A 22636-nucleotide genomic window follows, 5' to 3' on the forward strand; every position below is an offset into this window, starting at 1 on the left:
CCCCTATCACGATGTGGACAATATCGCACGCAGGGCAATAAGTCATTCTTGTGATATGGGACTGTAGCCTACTCGAGAGGATCATGTCCGTGGCCCTTTAAGAAACTCCTCCATGTTTTCGCTAGCCTACATGTGATGCGTCAACAGTAAAAGCGGACGATGCTGTTATGTAAAAAAAAAAGTGAAGTGTGCGGAGGTCTTTCAAACCGCAGGTAAATTTGCTATTTTTCAAATATATTTTACATAGCAATACTATTGTAACGGAATATTCAAACAGTATTTTCTTTGAATGTAGTTAAAGTGTTCCGTTTTTCGCAATTTCAGACAGCGCTCGAAGCTGGATAGATCGCTACGCAACTCAAACCGAACAGCCCGCTGAATGTTTTCTCGGGACTTGCGGAGCCTCCCTGGTACACCTGACCGAGTGACCGATCACAGTTATTACACATTTAGGACAGTTGTCCTTTCCTTTTTACCCCTTTTCAGTAATAACACATAATCACACCCTGAAGATCTTCTGTGAACTTATGTCATCGTAAACGAAAGAGAATTTACTTAAGGGTGGACTTGGCAGGTGGCTCGCACCTTGGGTGAGTATACTAGCCTGTTGGTTTTACTAGCTCATCACACTATCAATCTAGCCATCACAGTCAACCAATCCTCCACAGTCACCTACATTATTTCATTAAACATTAAGGAAGCTTGTTTTTATTATGATGTAGGCCCCCATCTGATTTCACAGCCTAGTTTGTATGCATTGTAACATTGCAACAAGGTGAATCCATTGAAGAGCTATCTAAATCCGACATCATGCTCTTCCAGTTTACGATTACTACTCACCTGCACATTACATTTCAATGACAAAAACACGTGTAGTTATACGATTGCACTTTACATAGTCTGAATATAATCAAGTTATGCCAGCTAAGTTTCTTAGTTATCCCTTCTAAATTGACTACTGTATTGGCAGGTATGAATGAGAAAAAAGAGGCAGGCATTAGGATAAAACCCTCTATACACTAAATCATGGGTGCATTTTGTCTACTCGTCTTATCCCTTTCTATATCTGCATCTATTTCTCCTCTTATTCCTCGCTATTCTCATCCCTTTCTCCTCGACTCTCCTGGATATGACTGATCAAGTTGTCACTGCTCAGATTCTCTATAGCAGATATCAAGGACAAGCACTATGAAAGTGCAAATGGGGCTATGCATGTAAAGGTGAAATGGCAGTAGTGGTGAAGTGGTCATGTTTCATAGAGGAAGTAGTTACTTTATAACTGTTGCTTGATTGATCCAGTAGATGACGTGACACGAGAGTCAGTTGTCAGGATTTAGGCCTTTGGTGTGAAGATGGATAAGGAAAAAACGTGCTGGTATTATCTGATATTATCATTTCCAGTTCAAAGCCACAGGGTTAGTTCAAGGCTGTTCATTACAAACAAACATGGAGAGAGAGAAGCCTGTTTTTGGCCTCACTGAGCTGTTTTCTGACAGTTCTGAACTGTGGTGGAAGGTTAGAAAATACAGAAGAACATCTGTGTCCATAATGTATTCATTACCGGAAGATTTGTTCTGAAGTGACGTACAGGGGGGATTCAAACTTGTTGATCTGCAGTCCAATGCTTTACCACCAAGCTACACCCCGACCCTGATGTTTAACATAACAAAATGATTTGTCAGTCTAGTAGAGAGCTGCCAGTGAGAGAGGGCTCAGCTGTCTGTAGACCCACAGCTGCTGGGGATGTGCAGATTACAGCAGGAGCTCCTTGTCTCTGTTATCACACTGGCGTGTATACGGGTGAAAGGACAGTCAATCTTTTTTATGAGTGAGACAGAGCTCATGCGCTGACAAGACAACATCAAACCTTCGTTGAAGAGCACACAACACATGGCACCAAGTGTCCTTCAGGGTGACAGATGCTAAAAGGATGACTGAAACCAGGCACCTCCCTTGTGGAGAAGATACTGAGGAGTCTGCCACAGTTTTTATGACAGGACCATTGTTCATTTGGATCTCTGAGAAGCTGTGCCTATCAACAGTCTTGTGTTGAGAAGTAATTTAACAAAAACTTTTAGCTTGATGAGATTGAAAGTACTCATTGTATACAGTACGACAAAACGAGACTCTTTAATTGACAATTTCTCTCTGTTGCCTTCTGTCAATTCACTGTTGATGTAAATGATTTATTGATGTGACAAGAAAATAATTTAAATATTACCCAAGCAAACATATAAATAATAAACCACAATGAAATGACTCTGAAACTTTAATAAGACTGAAGAAAAACAATTGTAGAGTGGTAATATTACAATAGTCTAAATTTGTCAGTTTCCCTCTTGGTTTCAATCTCTCTCTCTTCTTTATCGCTCACTCCCGCTCTTTTTCTCTCCTTCTCACCCTTTCTGTCAAGTTTCCCTGTCATCTAGCCCAAGTGCCTCCTCTATTTGAGAAGGCAACTAACTAGACTTTCTGTGTCACCTCTTCTCTGATCTGAGGTGCTAAGCTTGTCATCTTCAAACCGGTACTCAGAAGTGTACAAATGTCTACGGTCTATTTGTGTAATAAGACATAAAAAGCAGTGTTTTGGGTGCTATCATGCCTGTGATGATTTTATCATTGTAATATGCCATGCCTCATTAGTGATGGTAACAAGTCTGTAGGCCCCAATTGCAACTGACCATATTCTAATCCGGTTTGACAGTGTTTAAACATCTTCTCAGGACTGGGCCCACACTGTCAGCAGTGTTGTATGCTGTGATGTAGCTGGTCAGGCCCCCAGCAGTGGGTCTACTCAGCTTACAGTGTTTTCACGCCTCATTAAACTCTGCACACAGCCCTTAATTACACTGTAAAGTACCTATTGATGGAGCCAATTAGCATGTTTCAATTTCAGTGTGATTTTACTCAGATGCCAACACATGATAAAAAAAAATTACCAACAGATTTTTGACACGTGGATGTCTAAATGTCAAGTATTTTTTTATTTTTTGTTAAATGTTAATGCTCAAGCCTGTGTATTATTGCAGTAACGTGCATAATCACAGAATTAAATGCTTCCCGTGTATTATGTCTGTTAGCCACAAGCTGAGTTCTGTAGCTCAAAGCGTCCAGTCTAAATTGTGTCATACCCACTGTGGTTGGTGGGCTTGTGTTGTGTGTGGTGTGGTCACTGGTCACCAGAACTGGTCAGAGAAAATGAGATTTCAGCGAACTCCCAGAACCTGGGTTGAGGCTTGTTTTCTAGACTTGGATCCTTTTCACACCTTGAAGGTTGACAGTTTCGGAATCGAAATGCCGAACTATGAGCAACGAAGGATCTAGATGTGGTTTGGCTGTTAAATCGAGATAGTGATAATAAAAAAAGTGTTATGCTAATTTCTAAGGCATATAGTTGCCTAGATTAATAGTTAATGAACCTTTCTGAACCGTCTTTAACACGTTAAAGTTTTTACTCATTTCAATACGAAACGCCTCTGTCTGGACTCGATATTATTGCTTGATGTCCCGGCGCAACGGCAGTCTCGCGAATGTGAATACAGCGCATGAATATTATCTCCAGCATGCTACTTCGGAAGTAGGTCACCGTTTTACCGCTGTACAAATGTCTCAGCTGAATGTGGACCACGATTTCTTTATCAATTAATCGAGTCTCTGATTTTTGGAAGCGTGAACAGAATTAAGCGGAATTCAAAACTATATGAGAAGGCATAGGACGGGGCGTACGGTAGGCTAAATGGGTAATAATATCTTCGTTGCTTGTGGCTGCAGCATAGGTAGTCTACTAGTGAGGGTGTTGGATTGAAATATTGTGATAACTGTGATTTCATTATGCTTAGAAAGCAGTGTTAATACGGGCAGTTTTTAAAACGCCTAATCTGGTCTGCTTCCAGAGATGCTACATGTAGACCTGTTAATAATTCGATGGTCAACTCCTTGATGAACTGATCTTGACTTATTCTCCTGTATCATACACATCCTGTCCTATTAACCCAGTTATAGTATCCAAACCGTTTAGTCGCTAATTGCTTATGAAAATTCAAATTCACTGCGCGCTCACTGGGCCGTTAAAGGACTTAATCAAGTGTTAATGGTCAGTAATTCAGGCTCGCGCAACCTCGTGCTCATGGTGGTCTTGGTCATGATGGTTGAATTAATGGGGTAACAGTTAACCTAGCTATTGATTCGAAAGATAATTCTGGTTCTGATGCGCCCAATGCAAAATTGCAGGGAAAGTCCATGCACCCCTCTTCTCAAACTCACACACATGGTTATTATTGTATCATGATGAGGGTTGCGGTGTCCTTCTGTTCTCAAGTGTATTATTAGGTCGTACACCAATCATGTATTTGACACAGCAGCCTGGTCGTTCAGCCTAAGAACGCAGCTGTTTCTCAGTCACTCATCCGACTTTTAACAATTGAACTTGATTTCAACATTTGTATGATAGTTCTGGAACTCTAGTGTGCATATTTATTGGTAGAGGCTATGTCATTACGAGAGTGGGTCCTTCCAAACCACATACGCTACATCCACATAACTTTGACGGCGGGATGATATCTGTTAAATCCAGTACTGCCAGTTGCTGATAATCGATACTTTTTCTGTTGTGCTGTTTCTCCATTAACACCTCAGGCGAAAGCCTTCTCAGAGAAGTCTCTCTTCTCCTCTTTGTGTTTACAATTCAAACCAAACCACTTGATTTGAAATCTATATATGTCTTTGTGTGCTTCTCCCTCTGTTCTGTCTCTAAATTGTCTCTTTTATGAATGGCCTTTCATGGTTGAGCGAATCAGATGGATATAATGGCTAGTCTACGGTAGTTCTGGAGGAGTCTGCCAGCCAGCTGACCATTATCATGCATATTTCATTTAGGTCAAGAACACAATAGTTCAAAAATAACGTTTCCAAAGCTGGAAAGTCTTGCTGATAAGCTAAGTTAATATAAACAAAAACATTCACATATCCTAAGTGCAGGGAATGATTTTCATAGTTCCTTGTGGTTTTGTTGTGATTGTGAGTTTGGGGAAATTTTAAGGGATAAGAAGAGGCCTAGTTGATTCACTGTCATCTGTTCATGTTTTGAGTCATGGTCTCTGTTGGCTCATATTGTGAGCATCAGTAAAGGTCTGTTTGGTGTGGACCCAGGCCAGGAAACCAACTGAAGTACAGTACAGGTCACAAGAAAAAAACTCTGATTCAAAAGCTGCCTGGTTCTCCTTTTCTTTTACAAGATGAGGCATTTGACATTACAAGTCTTGTAATGTAACTCAACAAATAAATAGCTGAACCTGTTTCCCTGTATGTGGGAGAACATGAAGATGAACCTTCCATCGTTCATCAGATCTTTAGAATCCCTGACCTGCTTACATTTATGAGGAGCACATAATCTCTTTTTGCGAGCTCCTTTAGACTACTTGTCTCTCCTCCTCTTCTCCTTCCCTCCCCTCTCTTCTTCAAAGCACAGAGCAACCTTACGGTGAGACTCCAAGGCTCTCCCAGATTGAGGCGTGTTCACATGGAAACTAAAGAGGCAATACAGTGAGAAGTGTTTACGCTCCCATGGTTAAATGAAGCAGCACGATGAGTCACTTAAGCCTGGTAGAATAGCCTCCAAGTACCAAGAAAAAGATGCTTCCTTCTGTTCTTTATACGGTAGCCGACACTACCCGTGCAGGTATAACCACCTTGCGAGGCTGTCAGTTGTTTTGTCAATGAAGAAGAGTGTCTTTCTGAGTTGAAAGCCCCCCCCCCCCCCCCCCCCCCCCATGATCTTTTGACAATCAATGAAGAAGCCTTAAACCACTGACCTTGATGCTCATAGAAACACACTCGTTGTTAAAGGGCTTCTAGAGGCATTTAATGTTTAATCCTGTCAGTTCCCAGCTCTGTGGGAAACCACAGCCCTCTGGAGATTAGCTTGGTTTATAACAGTCATAATAGAGTATGAATGGAGACAGACTAATGATATCAATAGGTTTGTATGCAAGCATTTAGGCCTTCCGGGAAGTAAGACTTCAGCTTAGATGTCCTTGGATCGCATGCTATATAGGCTACACTGTGTTTACAATGTTATTCTCGTATAACAAGCAAGCCCAAACATTTGGTAATCATAATGGTCATACATTTTGTATTACAGTCATTAAGCAAATTATTTTCTCAGTAAAAATGTGTCTTCCTTTATGTCTCCACAGGGTGTGTGGTGCTGACTACATTACCCACAATGCCCAGTGTCAGATGGACTTCCTGATCAGCTGTTGCATTCAACCCTGGGAGTAATCGGGCGGGGCCTCTGCCACATGCTAAGGCCATGGGCGGAGCCAACCCTGACATGCCAGCAAAACGAGGGAGGCCTCCGAAGGTGAAGAGAGGCAGGAGGAAAGGGAGTAAGGATATGAGAATGCAAGAGGAGGAGTCAATTAAGGAACCAGGGTTGAGTGAGGGGGAGACCTTAGGCTGTCGTGTCCTTCTCACTCGTCTGGAGGAGAAGCGGGCTGTGGGTGGCAAGGACGGGGGGAGGAGAGGAGGGAGAAAAAAGATTCAGACCAAACCCTCCAAGTCTGTACAAAAGACCTTCACAGCCAATCAGAATGCACCAGAACCCCAAAAAAGCAACCAATCAAATGCCTTATTTCCCACGTTACCTCCTCTGGAGCTACGCAAACGGAGACTGGCCTCTCTCAACGCAGAGGCTGTCAACAGCCTGCTGCTGCATAGACAGGATTCTTTGGGGCCAACGCTCACCAAAAAACGTATAGAGAGACAGGATTCCAAAAACGATCCTAAGACAAAGAAACCACATTCAGGAAGTCCTCAAAAACACAAACGAGCCAAGATGGAGGAAGCGGGCTTTGACCTGGCAAGTTTGACCACCCCCACCCCGCGTCGTCAGGCTGGGCTCATGGCAACAGCGTTGCTCAGGCTCTCCAGCACCCCCCGCGGTGGGAGATGCCGAAGTGTCAAGCGTAGGTGTGAGAAACAAGTCCACTCCAAGCTAGAGAAACAACAGGTCCGACACCAGCCTCTACCCCGAATGATGTTGGTACAACGGTGCTGCGGTCTGTGTGACAGGGAATGCAGCCAGGAGGGGGCCCAGAGGACAGGGCCTTCAGAGGGGCAGGGGTGCCTCCCGCATGGGCCACAGAGTTCTTCTCTCAGGCTTGTGAAGGAGGAACAGGCCGAGATGGACTTGACCCCCACATCCTGCTGCCCCTCCTCCCAGGGAAGGTGCAAGGAGCACTGCCAATGCCTAGCCCTACTGATGGACCACAGGAGTTACCAGGAACCAGAGGAACATTGTCTAACCAAGGGTTACCACCTTCACCTTCACTCCCCCCATGCCTTAGCCTACCCTGCCTTAACCATTGGTCCCCACACTCTTCCACACTCCCATCTTCATCCCTGCTTTTCTGGTTACTACATCCACCTCACCCACCATAATCCCACCTCACCTCCCCACAGCGCCAACCCACTGCCTTATCCTCCTTCCACCATGTCCTCTATCACACTGTGCCCGGAGGGAGTCCACAGTCAAAGGCTACTGCCCCAGACAGACCCTGAGCCCTGGCTCCAGCCCCAGGCCTCAGGGATCCCCCAGTCTGCCTACTGCCCCTCAGTAGGGGTTTGTTACAGGGAGGCCTGCAGGACTGGTGGCTACACCTACACTGCTGTACCAGCCATCCCAAGCAGCGGGTGCTCTCAACACGCAGGCTGTCCCAGCTGCTGCCACCATATCAAAATCGGTGAGTCGAGCTTCATTTTGGAACTTAATATTTCCCACGGTTTACATTCCGTATCATTTTACTCCTATGCGATAGAGTGAAATATTTCAGGACATTGTGCTGATCACGTCGGACATGAGTTTCTGAGGCCTTGGTAACCTTTTAACTTTGAATGACAAACCAGCAACAATGGGCTGAGAATAGTCTTGATTGTTGACTTTTTAATTCTTCTGTTCTGGAAGTTTCTGAAACATTCCACACAGGCTGATAAGGCAAGGTCACCCTCTGTAGTATTTCAGTTTGTACACACACACGTCTAATGTAAATTCTGTGTTTGTGAGAATGTAGGCAATGCATGTGCTCTGTATATGTATTCAGGTCCACAGCTGAGATGACCTCATTAGGCAGCATGATTACAGGCAGGTGGCGTGGTCTGAGAGCTATTAGCAACAGGAAACAGCTGTTTAGCAGCTTCTGATTGGCTGGTTAGCTGCCTCTGAAGTGACACTATTGAACTCCTGTTAGTCACTACTGGAAAAGTGCAAAGTCAAACTGATAGTCACTACTAGAAAGATGCAGGAGGGTTGACCTCCTTTTAGTTAGTTTCCGTATTTCAGTCACGTATATCAGTATGTATTTCAGTCAGTGATTGGTGGGTAGGTTAGTTAGGTTTGTAGGCTGGAAAATATTCTTCAGGTCTCTCATGGAAAGTTTTTTGTTATAGTGTGTAAGTTAGTGTGTCTGGGATAGAGATTCACCAACAACTCTGGCTCACTTTACCCTCTCCACAGAGGACTTCTCTTCATCTTCCCTGGAGGTCTGTAGTGCCCATGCCTGCTCTGCCCACCGGCCCCTTTCTGGCTGCCCCATGCCCACTGTGCCTCCCGCAGCCCAATCAGTTCCCCACCTCAAGACACCACTCTCAGACCCCAACCAACCCCAGGCTCCATTGCGGGTGGGGAGGGAGTGTCCTCAGAGTGCCAAAGCACCTAGTGGCTCGCGGTCTGCCGTGCGTGGGGGTGTTTCCCCCACGTGTTGCCCTGAGGTGAGAGACAAGCATCGCTCCAGGCCGGCCAGTGCTAGTGGACATGCCAGACAGGCCAGGGACAGACCAGGCCAGGTCAAGCAAAGCAGAGCAGGCCGACAGAGGCAGACTAATGGCTGGCTGCCTGTGGGGAAGCCCTTCCAGAAGGAGGTCTTTACTGTGGTAGGTGGAGAGGACTATCTAAGGATATGTACTCATACCTTCACAATACATACAGATACATGGATAACAGCCATGAACAGCAAAACTGCCAAGTCATATGGATGCATTGATAAGAAACAACACAAATTGACACTGTCAACATTCCTAACATACTGATAACTTGCTAGGAAGGAAAACACAATGCTTGCTTGTCAGGAAGCAGTTCTAATGTTCTTTTTCAGATCGTTATCATTTACACCGGTGATACTAGAGTCTCTAGTGTTTGATTAGTTAAATGATGACTTCCAGGGGGAAGAGGCTCCTGTTTTGAGGAAGTGTTTCGAGGGCGTCCAGCGGGATGGTGAGGTCATCAGGGTCAGAGACACCGTCCTCTTACGCTCCGGCCCCAGGAACAAGTCCCTCCCCTATGTGGCCAAAATCTCTGCACTCTGGGAGGAGTCTGAGTCAGGTAGGCTCCGCCTCTTCCTGTCTGATACAGCAGCTCTCAGACATTAGTCGAGTTTTCGTCAAGTCTATGAGACTATCAGAACTGCGTTTGACAGAGTGTGCGTGTGTTCCCCAGGAGAGATGATGATGAGCCTGTTTTGGTACTACCGCCCAGAACACACACAGGGAGGGCACAATCCCAGCATGCATTGTGAGGTAAGTGTTCCTGACCAGGAACCCACCTGGGTTAGAATCTCATTGTGATCTCATTCAGGCCTTTTCACAGAATGTGAGGAAATCTGGAAGAAACCTTCCCCCCTCTATGTTGGGCCGGAACAGACTTCCCCTTGTAAATATTCTGCCGGAAAACAAAATACTTTTGTTCACAGTATGGGATAACAACCAGCCCGGCAAATCAGAAGCTTTAGAGGAGATCACAGCTAAAGCTCTGCTCTGCTAGTCTCCACTCTCTGTCTGTCCGAAAGGATTAAATGAAGATTAAAATATCTGAGAGTTTGATTTCCTAGGACTAGAGGGGAAATACAGAAGCTTTCAGTGATGATATCAGAAGTGTAGGGTAGCTTTCTGGTTCATTTCTCCATTCATGAATCTCTGTTTTTATACTATGATCTGTCTCTCCTCTCCAGAATGAGATCTTTGCTTCCCGTCACCAGGATGTAAACAGTGTGGCCTGTATTGAAGACAAGTGCTATGTGCTACCGCTAGCCCAGTATTGCAGGTGAGACAAGTGTCATGAACATGCTAACAGATTCTACTCACTAGTAAGCTAGTTATTTTCATAATGAACATGATACAGATCAAATAGCTTTATTGAAATGTGTACTTGTATGTGGTTGCAATGGAGTTGGTGATTATTAAGGGAATAAAAAAAAATCTAAAGCAATATAGATGATTTCCCCAAACCTGTGTTTTTGCTCCAGATTCCGTGCCTTGGTGGCGAGTCGTGGAGAGGGTCACCCTGGTCACACCTCCCTGGTCCCACCACCCTCCTTCAACCACACTCTTCCCGACCCACGTCCTTTACCCCCGGACGTCAACCCCAACCTTGTGTTTGTCTGTCGTCACGTCTACGACTTCCGCTATGGACGGGTCCTGAAGAACCTGCAGTGACGAGGACGGGTGAGGTCGGAACTAGGATGTACCTGTTGTAGGAAGCAGGTGTGGACAAACTAATGGTAGCTCGGCCCTTCCATGCCTGTGAGAACCCTCCAGTGAATGATGTGACATCCTGCAGCGGTGGAGGTCATAGAACAGCTTGAGGATCTTATGGGAACCCCAGTGGCTCTTGGATGAACCTGCTGAACTGAGATCTCCATGGGAATAAGAGAGAGATGAGATGTCATCCACCTGACAGAACCTCCAAGGATCTTGGTGGAGCAGAGGAGCGAGATGTGAGATCATCTCCTGATGATCCAGATGAGGTCTGACTCATCAAATTCTGGGTTCAGATACAACAGCCAAGGGACTGATCTCATAACCAATCTCTGCTAAACAGTTTTGGAAGCAAACAGCAGATTCCACTTTAAAACAGTTGTTGGCTGTTGTACAACTGTAGTGTCTGGTGAGGACCACATTGCCACAGAACCAGGCAGATGATTCAGTCAAGAAGGGGAGCCGTGTTCAGCACAAATAACTTGTTCCTGTATAGCCGTTTTGAGAAATTAGGGATTCAATGTGCGACCCATGATTTTGCATAGTCATCTGTATACATTTTGTTGACCAAATTTATTTTGAAAAATGTGTTTCTATTTATGACAGAATGACTCAATTTAGCATTTAGATGAATTATTTACTCACAAGTGATCTTCTCTCTGGCAATGGTAATTATTTATTTCTATAAGGAGAAAAATGTATTTATTTATAAGTGTGTCCTGATTTTGTGGAGACTTTGAGGCAAGTTATCCTTGAGTAGGAGTGGTTCTGGTTAGTACAGTCCTGTGTAAGTGTCAGAGTTGGAAACCAAGGAACCAGTAGTAAGAGAAGCTAAGCCACTGGACCAAATTCCCATGCCATTGTCCTCCTAAGGTAATCACAAGCCTTTTTAGTTTACCCAACCTGAACTGACCAATACAAGCAGGGTTTTGAAACCATTACCATGCATGCTCTAGCCTTACACCCAGCAGGTAGAGATTATGTTGAGGTCTAGACCGCCACCGTCCCCTGTCTGAGTAGCTCTCCAAACCCACCTGTCTCTCATACGTAGGCCTTCTGTATGTATGAAAGGGGCCAGGTGTGTTAGGGCAGGGAAGGGGAAAGCCAGGCACAACCCATCAGGTTTCCAGGATGAGACTCACTGGTTGAACTTCTGTGTAGAAGATTGAATCAGGGAGTGAGAGAGATTTCTATTACGCCTGTCTCTGTGCCTGTCTTTACTGATCTGGGAACCAGTAGCCCCGTTTTAGCGCTAAAGTATATCTGACATGCCTTTTCTGGACTGCTATTGATTTACTAGTGTTGATTGGTGTGGTCTCTGAGCATTGCTACGATGTATGTACCAAAAAAAAGTTATGAAGGGGACTAAAGTGTCACAATGAACTCATTCCAAGATTTCTACAAATGTTTTTGGTTCCTTTGAGGTTATGGAGGATCTAGGAATCGTTAGAGATATTATTCAGAGCACAAAGTATTTGTATTATTTAATATGGACGTGTGTAATATAAGACCATATTTAATTGGAATAAATAATATATGAGTTGCTTAAGTGATATCATATGTTTTGCTTGAGTCTTCTTACATTCTCGAGATAAAAACTGGAAAGGCTTTTCTAAAACCTGCAGTAATCCCTTTCCATCACATGGTGGCATGCTGTATCCACAGACAGTACTTGTTTAGCAGGTAAGAGGAAGACGCTCAATATATTGAAGGTCATTTAAATTTTCCACTATGTTAAATTGTCAATATGGAGTTCAAGATACATGAAACAAGAACATTTTATATTTAGTATAATAACCTGAAAGTGTCAACTAGAATGCTCTAGTTAACATATATCTGTATTGGGGTTTTTTTACAAACAAAAATCACTGAGCAACAAAAGCAATACGATTGACATTCATGACAGGCTCACGTGGTGAAAGTCAAGCCAAACTACAGTAGATGGTTTCTACACATCTACCTCTTAATACACAAAAGTGTAATTCTCTCACTCCTTCTCCTCTTCAGTTCCTTCTAGAAGATGATAGGAGCCACTCGTGTCATTGAGATGATTGGCTGAAAGGAGTGAGTGTCCATGTCAGAGACAGAGAGAAAGCAAGAGGGAAAGACAGAAGAGGAGTGTACACCAGGCAACGCAATCATCAGAGCTGTTATGAATATGCATAAGGCTCTCCTCATCATGCAATCAGCTTGGGGGGAGTGTAAATGTCATGGCTACATTTGCATGCCTATCAGCAGGCATGGGGCTAAGAGCCTGCGGAAGTGGAAGTTCTTCAAGTTTTGCTCGTGTGTGTGTTTGTCTCTGATTGTAGCGACTGTGTGTGTGTGTGTGTGTGTCTGATTGTAGCGACTGTGTGTGTGTCTGACTGTAGCGACTGTGTGTTTGTGTGTGTGATTGTAGCGACTGTGTGTGTGTGTGTGTGTATGTGCGGTTTATCCTCCTGGGACTTTGGTTCCGTCCATATGTCTGTATGTTTATATGTGTGTGTGAGCTGTATCCTGTTTACTACCACCACCTGACTGCTATGGTAATGATAGAATAAAATAATATACGTTTTCTGGTATCCAGATACATACACAAGCTCTTCCGCACCTGTTTGCAGACTTAACTGCTTTCTCTTGCATTAAAGCATGTCATAGGATAATGTGATTGAAATATTTTAGTACAAATCAAATCTTTCTGATTTGTTTTCTTTGGTGAGTTCTAAGAGTCGAAGCCTCGACTGTCTTGTGATAGCAGCTGTAACTGCGCATCAATTAAATTCTAAGATAACATAGTGTCTCTTTGATAAAATGTGATTAGCTGCAGTGGCTGACAGCAGGTTTGATATAACATTCTGTTCTTGGGTAGACAAACACCCCAGTTGTCTAATGCACACAGCGGGACAGCAAATTATGCGAAAAGTCTGCAGGCACTCAGAAAACACCTGTGAGGTCACTCTCATCTCAGACAGCAATTTCGATTTCCATGTTCTCTAAGATATTTTTAAAAGTCTGGAGTGGAAGAAAATTGGTCTGTGTAGATTGATACATCTGTGTGACTTGAGGTGTGGTCAAAGAGTAGTGAACCCTTTAAAACAAAATCAAATTCACTCAAACTTCTGTTGAGTGAGAAACTTTTGTTTTCTTGGAATTAAAATCCTAAGGCAGTTGTTATTGTTGCAGTGAGGAAGCTTGTTCTGAGAGCAGAAACCGCTAACCTCAGTATATTGCTCACTGCAGGAGTGAGGGAGGTAGAACATGATGCTGTGAACAACCCTGCCTCTGAATCGAGGCATCAAGAAAACAGTTCAGCTTGCATTAATAATTTTGTTCGTTCGTTCGTTATCTGACGCTTGTCCGGGGGTCGGGTCGCGGGGGCAGCAACCTAAGCAGGGAGGCCCAGACTTCCCTCTCCCCGGCCACTTCCACCAGCTCTTCCTGGGGGACCCCGAGGCGTTCCCAGGCCAGCCGAGAGACATAGTCCCTCCAGCGTGTCCTGGGTCTTCCCCGGGGCCTCTTCCCAGTGGGACGTGCCCAGAACACCTCACCAGGGAGGCGTCCAGGAGGCATCCTGATCAGATGCCCGAGCCACCTCAGCTGGCTCCTCTCGATGCGGAGGAGCAGCGTTTCTACTCTGAGCCCCTCCGAGCTCAGAGCTCAGGATCACTAGGACACGCAAACCCCTCCACCGCGGTAAGGTGGTGACTCAGGGAGGGGTAATAATTTTGTTTTCGCCTAATTTGTTTTCTTTTCAAAGAGGACAGTGAACTTGTCTAAAAAAAATTACATAAATCTGGTCTTCTGTATATATTTACATTTAGTCATTTAGCAGACGCTCTTATCCAGAGCGACTTACAGTAAGTACAGGGACATTCCCCCGAGGCAAGTAGTGTGAAGTGCCTTGCCCAAGGACACAACGTCAGTTGGCATGACCGGGAATCGAACTGGCAACTTTCGGATTACTAGCCCGATTCCCTCACCGCTCAGCCACCTGACTCATATAATGTATACCTCTAGCATACACAATTTCCCCTGAGAGTCCTTCAGAAGCCAGTCCATCCCAACATTAGTCTAGCTCTTCTCTGTGAGAGGCCATAAGAAGCAGTCCATTATCCATCCTCCCCACTATTATGTTACTGTGACAAACCTGGTTGAAATGAAACATTAACAGGCCCTTCAGATTAATGAATGATATATCTGGGTTATAATAGATTACTTTCGCCCTCTTTCTCGCTTTCTCTTGCTCTCTCTCTATTTCAGTCCAAATCAACAGTTTTTTCTTCACCTGCATTTAACTCTCTTCCTCAGCTCTCCTCTCAAGCTAACCCCCCCCCCCCCCCCCCCATCTCCCTCATCTCTGTGCTCTAACTCTGCCTAATCTTGCCCCAGTTTCAGGTCTCTGAAGCTCTCTGCACCTCCTCTTCACCTCTCATTATTTCAGACCCCTCCCCTCCCTGGCCAGTTGCCACCAGTTGATGTTGCCTTGCTTGTAGTTCTCTATTTTTGCTTCATCCACCACTGTCACAGAAGGCATTACAAAGAAACATGATTATGTTTTTTATAGTTTGTTTTGAATGGAGATGACTGTGGAATGTGAGACTGCAGAAAACGACAGAAAAGGTTCAGAAATGATTGTGCGATTACAAAACATATGAAAGCATGTGTGTGTGTTTATATTCCACCTAACTCTCCCCCCTGCCAAGTCTTTGTTGTTGTTTCGCACAGGCTGATAATGTGTCTAAAATGTGTTGCGTGGGCCATGAAGGAGGCAAGCACTCAGATATTATTAGATAGGTGACCTTTATTTTATTTTTTTATCTCACCTGGGCTGGGACTGATACAGGGCTTTGTCTCTCAGGCCTACTCCACCCACATACACTCTCCTTGAGATGAAGAGGGAGTGAGGACAGGGATCTCATCAGAAAGCTTTTAGCTACAATACAAAAGTATCACTCTGTCTTAATAGATGACCATAGAGCTTTATTTTTATTTAATGTTTGGCCAATACACTGAACAAACAGTGCCAAGATTTAGGTAAACAACACACAAAAACACACACTAATTCAGACCAATACATTTGTAGACCAAGAAGGTTGTGGACCCTGACCTGAGATATACAATGACAAAGACAGTTGTTGTTTCGGATTTCTACCATTTGGGGGGCTTCAGCACCATGGACAGCGCAAGGTAAAAGCAATAATATACTTATTTAAAAAAAGCATAATTCAGTGTTACTGTATTAACAGCTGACTTGGAACACCCATCGACAAGTAATGGCATAATGGGTCTTCTAATGTCACAGAGGAGCACTGGATTTGTATACTAGAAATGCGTTATGACCTTTTAGATAAAAAACATTTTTTGCCGTCATCAGTATCACATTGATTCCACGTTGAAGGTGATGTGCCCTTCTGCAGCTTTAGTCTCTCTCTCTATTCAGTGAAAAGAAAGATGATTACTGTCTGATTTTAAAGGGGTGATTCACACCCTCCAAGCTCTGGTGCTGCTTCACATCCAAGCAAGGTGACCGGTCTGTGCCCTGCACCGTTAACAGCACATTGAATGGATCACTAGAGACCAGTCACAATCTACCCTGTTGTAAAAATGTGCAACGGCGTCAGATGAATATCAAACTCATGTAATGAGATATTTATTCTGTAACCAGGAGTGGAGATATATATTAAACGTGCGTATAATTTATGGATTGGGAACTTTGAACCATGAACACATGTGTACAGAACACATTGTCCACTTGTTCACTGTGTTTTGTTTCCTACAGATGAATCTAATTGGATCCAGTGAAAAATTTCTAAAAGATGTGAGAGCTCATTTTATAATTTAAATTACAACCAAGGTTCAGTTTCTGAACGTAATAGAATTGTCTTAGTACCCATACAAACCATGACTGATTTAAAACCTGCATTAGGAGAACGTTTGGGGAGACACCTGGTTGATGATGATTTGCTTCTTGATATCCAGTACTTCAGTATCAGTGCTCAACCATTCTCTGCACTTGGATAAATCTTCAATATCCAGATAGGTATCGCACTCTGGTGTTAACTTTCAGGTGCACTCAAGGGAGGGGGGTGGTTATTTGTTTCAAATGTCACACTGCTTCTTGATCTTAGAGAGAAATCCAGACAGTTGTTAAATGACACCTAGATGAATAAGGAATCTTTATCAACAATGTGTTTCCATAGCTACTCTCTTCTTCCAAATGTCATCACTGGTGTTCACCATAAAGATATATATAAAATGTGTGATCAATATGTTAATCTACAGATGCATTAAGCTCAACAGTTTCAGCACAACAATTAACATGGGATGTTATTATATTATGTTCACAGACACAACACATTTGACACTAGCGAAGATATATACTGCATATAATACAAAATATATACAACTTTTTGCTAAATCAATAAGAACTAAGTTTACCCTGTTGTTGTTTGAAGCATACACTTTTACAACAAAATAATTTACATGCAGACATCTCAGAAACCTTTCCTACATGCAGAACAGTTCAGCTATAGAAAAGGCCTGTCTTTAATAATATTGTAACACTGCTTTTAGAGGAGATCTTTAACCATTGGTTTGCAGGACAAGAATATACTCTATTCTTTACCAGGCCAAAGCAGGACATGCTTCAGGTTTTAGCACCTGATTTACAGTCATCAGTGTTTTCTGTGGCCAGACAGACAAAAGTTCACGGGGAATGTATAGAAACTCCAATTTGACTCCAACTGACTTTCTGACAAGACTAAGGTCCTGTCTGTAGCAGTCTACAAGTCCACAATAGCAGTCCATGGATGTCTTCTGTTAACCAACCCATCATGTATACCATGTCAGCTCCAAGGATACCTTCTAAGGTCCTCAGTAGCTGTCCTGAGGTATCTTGTTACCGACGGCAACAGGGATGTCCACCATTGTTGAGGAGGTGTTTAGGCGTGGCAGTCTGTGAGATTTTGTAAGACTGCTCTGCCCCTGAGCCCTGCCCCTGAGGCGTGGTAGGAAGTGACGACATAAGTAGGACAGGAACTTGCTGTGAAGAGAAGCGTAGATGAAAGGGTTGTAGCAGGCGGAGCTCATGGCCAGCAGGTGACAGCACACCTGGATGAGGTTGACGTGACTCTTCCCCAGGATGGAGAAGTCTGGGTCCAGGTCACGGATGAGGTTGACCACCTGCAGGGGGAGCCAGGAACCGGCAAAGCACAGCACCGACACCAGCAGCAGGACAAAGGTCTTCCTCCTTCTCTTCCCCCATGTCTCCTGGCTGCACCTGTGACTGGCGACCAGGTCAGAAGTCATCCTCTGCCTCAGGTGATGTGAAATGGCACAGTAGGAGACAGACACAGCTGCCAGAGGCAGGAAGTAAGAGAAGAGTAGGAGGAAGCAGGAGTAGAGGAGGCGTCCGCGGTCCTGGTCGGGCCAGAACTCCTCGCAGATGGTCATGCTGAGGCCCGCTGCGCTGAGGTCCAGGTGGGCCGTGTGCAGAGCTGTCGGGGCAGAGAGCGCCAGAGAGCTCAGCCAGATCACCACCACGAGACCCCAGCAGAACTTCCCACCAGCACGCCGGCGAATTGGATAGGCCACAACCACATACCGGTCCACCGCGATGGCAGTGAGAGAGAGGACAGCGGCGAAAACGGTGGCAGGCTGCATGACGGTGACAAAGTGGCACATGAAGCCACCGAATATCCAGCCTCGCTTGTCAAAGGCGTAGAATGCAGTGAGTGGCACGCAGAACAGGCACATGACCAGGTCGACCAGCGCCAGGTTTGCAATCAGGAAGTTGGTGGTGCTGTGACTCTTCTTGTTGAAACCAATGAGGAAGAGGAGGAGCAGGTTCCCACAGCAGGCCACCAAAACCACCGTCGAGTAAAGGGGGATGAAAAGAGGCTTCAGTTCCAACAGCAGGTCCACTCCAGAGAAGGAGGTGGAGTTGGTGGAGGAGTGAATGGACAGGGAGGAGGTGGGGGTAGAGGAGATTGAGAGGGCATGGAGAGATGTGTCCTCCCAAGAGTCTTTCTGAACATTTACCAGGTCCATCACGGTGCAGTACCTCCTAAACAAAGAGGACGTTTTCAATTGAAAGGCAAACAGAACAAAGAGGCGTGGGAATTTCAGATGGGAGTGTAAATCATTGATAAAGGGCTCATCGTCATTGCGACCAAGTGTCTCAATTAACTACTCAACTACGAACTGTATGGCCTTTAAGATGACTGTCCTGCACATCCTATTGTGGGCTTAAAAGCTTTTTCATATCACAGTGTCCTGACGAGCCCATTGTTAGAATGATTGCACTGAATTCTGACCCTAGACCTTTAAGTGCAGCATGTGTTAAGGTCAATAATCAGGACTGAACTATGGTCTGCATTTTGGCTGGACTGTCTGCCTTGTTCTGTACATGCACTGGAGACAAAAATGGTCCTGATGGCTCTCAACACACATGCAGACGCACAGACACACACACACTCATGATTTACCATATTTGGGAAAAAGCTGATTTAGGACAATAAGCAAACTATGGCAGATATCGGAGCTCATACACATCAGCCAATTAAGAGGCACCTCACTGATCTCACTGAGGAAAGTGCTGAATAAACATGAACACACTTATCATAGGGTTCCTGGTTACTCTGCATGAGGCAATTATGGAACCACGACAGAGATGCAGGCACCACTGAAGTGAATAGAGCAGTGATCCATTCATGACTGCAAGGGTTCTGAGAAAGGCACAGCTTAAGAACTGGTCTATCTCAAAATGACATATAACTCAGTGACCATTTTCGAACAATAACAATGCCGAACCCCAAATTAATATTCATATCAGATTCATACAGGCTCAATTATTTACAGCGCTGCCTCATTGTGCAGTAAGGATAAGGGATCATTAGGAAGAAACGTGTGCAGCCATATATTTAAAAACTATCATATTTAAAATATTATGATCAATTGTGAAATCTATTATAGATTATAAAACGTATTAATTCTAACTGATGCTAACTAATAAATATCACATCAAAATATCCCTTCCACAAAAAGGCGTATGTGCTTTGCAGAATCAAATTGCACTTCAACAAATTAATAATCAAGTAATTTTCAATTTTTTTGAAAATCTCTCTTTAAAAAAAAATTGTTTCCAAATCGTAATTGTGAAGCTGCAGTTCTAATCTTACCTTGAGGTCTTAGCAGGACGTCCAACTAAATATGCCCAATCGGACACCGTTGCAAAATAAACTTGAGCATGAAAGTCCTTGTGCTTGCTGCAAAGCGTCTGTACTGCTACTAGGCAGCCCCGTTCTGTTTATTTTCCAAACTTCGTCTAAGAGACAAGAAAAACTCAGGTTATGCAGATAGCACAATACGTCTTGACAGCACAGACAAGTATTACAATGTCTGCCAGGTTTTGGCTCAGTTCTAAGCAGGTGGTTTCAGTTGGTGATAATAATCATCTTCTGGATAAAGCATTTGCTAAAGCCAAATGTTCTTCTCGATGCACACATTTCTATTAAACCTAGGATTGAATGACGGAGGCTTTGAAGAGGTAAGCGGTGGGGGGCGTTGGGAGAGGGGAGGGGGTGCGCGGACGTAAGTCAGAAAGACTTGGAAAATACAACTCTCGAACAAAAATCACAAGAACGAAACAAAAGGTGTTTATTATTTTTTTTTACTTTCGAATAGCTACAGAAAGCTACAACCAGATCCGACCGGAGACCAAAATTGAAGGCATATCAGATTTTCTTACATAATACAATACAATTATATCATATCAGTATAGGTTACTGGACAAAGATAAGCACGAGGAGCATTATTATTAGCTAGCGTCTTAGCATTACCACAGAAAGAAAGCGTACAACAGCTTCCAAGCTCCAAAATGCTCTTCTATTAAAATACAAGAGTAGGCTACTAGTGCATTTCACAACAGGTGCTTTGTCGCTTCACCTTTTTGACTCTCAGTGCTACCTCCTAGCGGCAACGTCGGGGTTGTGTAGTAGAATTAGATTATTTCTGGGGTAGAGCAGGAAATTACAGGAAAAAATTACAAAAGGAGGGCTTTTCCAAGTAGGCTACTGTACACTATGGCCAAAACGTATTCTTAGTTTCCTTACATTTTTTGTTTTGTTTTAAACCCTTCCATCTCTTCCTACTTGTTCGATGCAGGTACATATCGGTTCAACGGAAACTATTTTCACTAATCTACAATAATTACAGCAGGGTTAAAATACATATGGTTTGACGAAAAAAATTACAGTTTAGCCTTATTAAAGTAATGGTGTCTTAAAATGAACATTTGAACACTTAACAGTTTTAAGGGTCCCATTTTCAATAAACCAACATGGCAACAAATATACCTAACAGTCATATGCAAGTTTAGCAATGATCTGTCCAAAATAATCACTTCTAAAATGATTCAACCACAAACAGATGACACATGAACATCGAGATGAGGGTAATACACACTGCTTCCCAACAGTCCTGCATAACAACATTTACATTGTGGTCCCTGTGCATTCAAATGTCTGAGCACCAACCAGCAGAGCCTTCATCATCATCTTCCTCCCAGTCTATTTCTCCGGTGTTGGGCAGTCGTCCTCCATTACTCTGCGGGTGCCCTCCCCCTGCTCCTGCTCCTGGGCTTCGGCCTGATGGGACTGTGCTGTGGTGTCTGGACCAGGGCTGGTCTCTGGCTCTGAGGTGCCGTTTTCTCCTCGGTGGGAGGGCAGGAGAAGGAACTCTAGCTCCTCAGCGCTAATGGCAACTTTCTCTGGCAGCAGCCAGCGTTTCAGGTGCTCCAGGGCACTGGGGATAGAGGAGTGGAAAAGGGACACGGAAGGGAGGAGAGAAAGAGAGAATAAGAGAGAGAGAGAGAGAGAGAGACAGGGGATGTTACTAAACATATGGTTCTACAATGAGGCAGTCTCCTAGTATCTAAAATGTTCAATTTTACACCATATCTGGGTATTGAGCTGTATTAACAACTTGAGGAATACATGGAAATAGATACTTCATTCATTCATGGGTACGGATCCTACTAGAGGTAATGGCCTACAGAGAAATATAACAGAATGCAGTGCCAGGTCCTTCCCACTGCTCTGTCGCTCCTCTGACCTGCACCCTACTCTGTTGTCGCCTGCTCACCTGCCATCAATTTCTCCCCCCTGGAAGAGCTCAGAGGTCTGGGCGTCATGGAGGAACCGGTCCCAGCACTCTTTCTTAGCCTGTGACAAGGAGCGCAGCATCTCCCTGGATGTAACCTCCGAGGATTGGCCTTTCAGTCTCTTCAGGCGGTTCTCTGGATGACACATTCCATATTTACAATTTCAGGATATTAAAAAAAGGCCAGGCTGATGTAACATCACAACGAAAAGGACATTATATTTGTAGTACCTAAACTAGCAATGTAGATATCGGAATCCTCCATGGGTTCCCATGACGCGGCAGAGATGCCGTTAGACTGCGGTCCGATCCGCAATGAGGGATGGAACGAGTCTGTGAACTGTGCTTGGGCCTCGTCACCTTGACCTGCCTCCTCAACGTCAGGCAGAGTCGAACAGATTTCAGACCACAGCTCCCCGCTGGACCTAGCCTCCTTGTTCTCAAAGTCGTCAATCATAGTGGTACACTCAGATTCACCTTAATGAATGATAATGTCATTATTAAGGAGACGGGCAGTTAAAGGTCGACACTTCAGTGGTTTTCAAGCTAAAGACACACTACAGATAGATTGGAAAACGGACGAGTATTTTATACGATACTGTGTTTAGTAAATTTATACGAATGAATTGAAATGGACAGATGAGTTGCACGAACACGCAAATGCTATGCCACTGCTAGCATTGCAAGCTATAACTAGTAGGCTAACAGGGCTGTGTAGGTAGCCTCAAAACATTACTTAGAGTACACTTTAGGAGCATTAACAGCATTGTCTTACCTTTCTGTCAAGCCAGTGCCGTTTACATTTATTCCAGAAAAGAAAGGATTTGATTATATAAACTAGCTTGCTAGCTAAGTGTGTCCATGGTCATGTTCTTCAAGGGAGAGGCTGTACCGAGCTAGGCTTTGTTATGACTAATCTGATTGGCTTGTTTACCTGGCTGTCAAATAATGTCGGGATTCTATTGGT

The 22636-nt window shown here is 44.2% G+C and overlaps 3 protein-coding genes across 4 annotated transcripts; 1 reads left to right on the forward strand and 2 right to left on the reverse strand.

Annotated features, from left to right (window-relative positions):
- The first annotated feature begins 133 nt into the window (after positions 1-133).
- Positions 134-12042, forward strand: bahd1 (bromo adjacent homology domain containing 1). The gene is made up of 8 exons (XM_067243386.1): positions 134-212; positions 325-590; positions 6195-7742; positions 8513-8928; positions 9217-9376; positions 9491-9570; positions 10002-10093; positions 10296-12042. The coding sequence occupies exons 3-8, from the start codon at positions 6311-6313 to the stop codon at positions 10483-10485; spliced, it is 2370 nt and encodes a 789-aa protein (XP_067099487.1). The 5' UTR covers positions 134-212; positions 325-590; positions 6195-6310; the 3' UTR covers positions 10486-12042.
- A 5340-nt stretch (positions 12043-17382) lies between these two features.
- Positions 17383-18558, reverse strand: prlh2r (prolactin releasing hormone 2 receptor). The gene has a single exon (XM_067243269.1). It carries the CDS (start codon positions 18556-18558, stop codon positions 17383-17385), a length of 1176 nt encoding a protein of 391 aa, XP_067099370.1.
- A 1610-nt stretch (positions 18559-20168) lies between these two features.
- On the reverse strand, positions 20169-22555 carry ccdc32 (coiled-coil domain containing 32). Of its 2 annotated transcripts, XR_010877412.1 has the most exons (5): positions 22445-22555; positions 21901-22146; positions 21652-21805; positions 20857-21312; positions 20169-20810 (listed from the first exon to the last, which is right to left on the reverse strand). XR_010877412.1 is itself a non-coding variant. In XM_067243435.1 (4 exons), exons 2-4 carry the CDS (start codon positions 22124-22126, stop codon positions 21078-21080), a joined length of 615 nt encoding a protein of 204 aa, XP_067099536.1. In that variant the 5' UTR covers positions 22127-22146; positions 22445-22555; the 3' UTR covers positions 20169-21077. The 2 variants fall into 2 exon arrangements, 1 of the variants encoding a protein (XP_067099536.1); XM_067243435.1 differs by having other exon boundaries at positions 20169-21312.
- Between the last annotated feature and the right edge of the window lie 81 nt (positions 22556-22636).

The sequence above is a fragment of the Osmerus mordax genome, chromosome 9 (genome assembly GCF_038355195.1).
Source record: "Osmerus mordax isolate fOsmMor3 chromosome 9, fOsmMor3.pri, whole genome shotgun sequence".
In the NCBI taxonomy this organism is placed as follows: Eukaryota; Metazoa; Chordata; class Actinopteri; order Osmeriformes; family Osmeridae; genus Osmerus; species Osmerus mordax.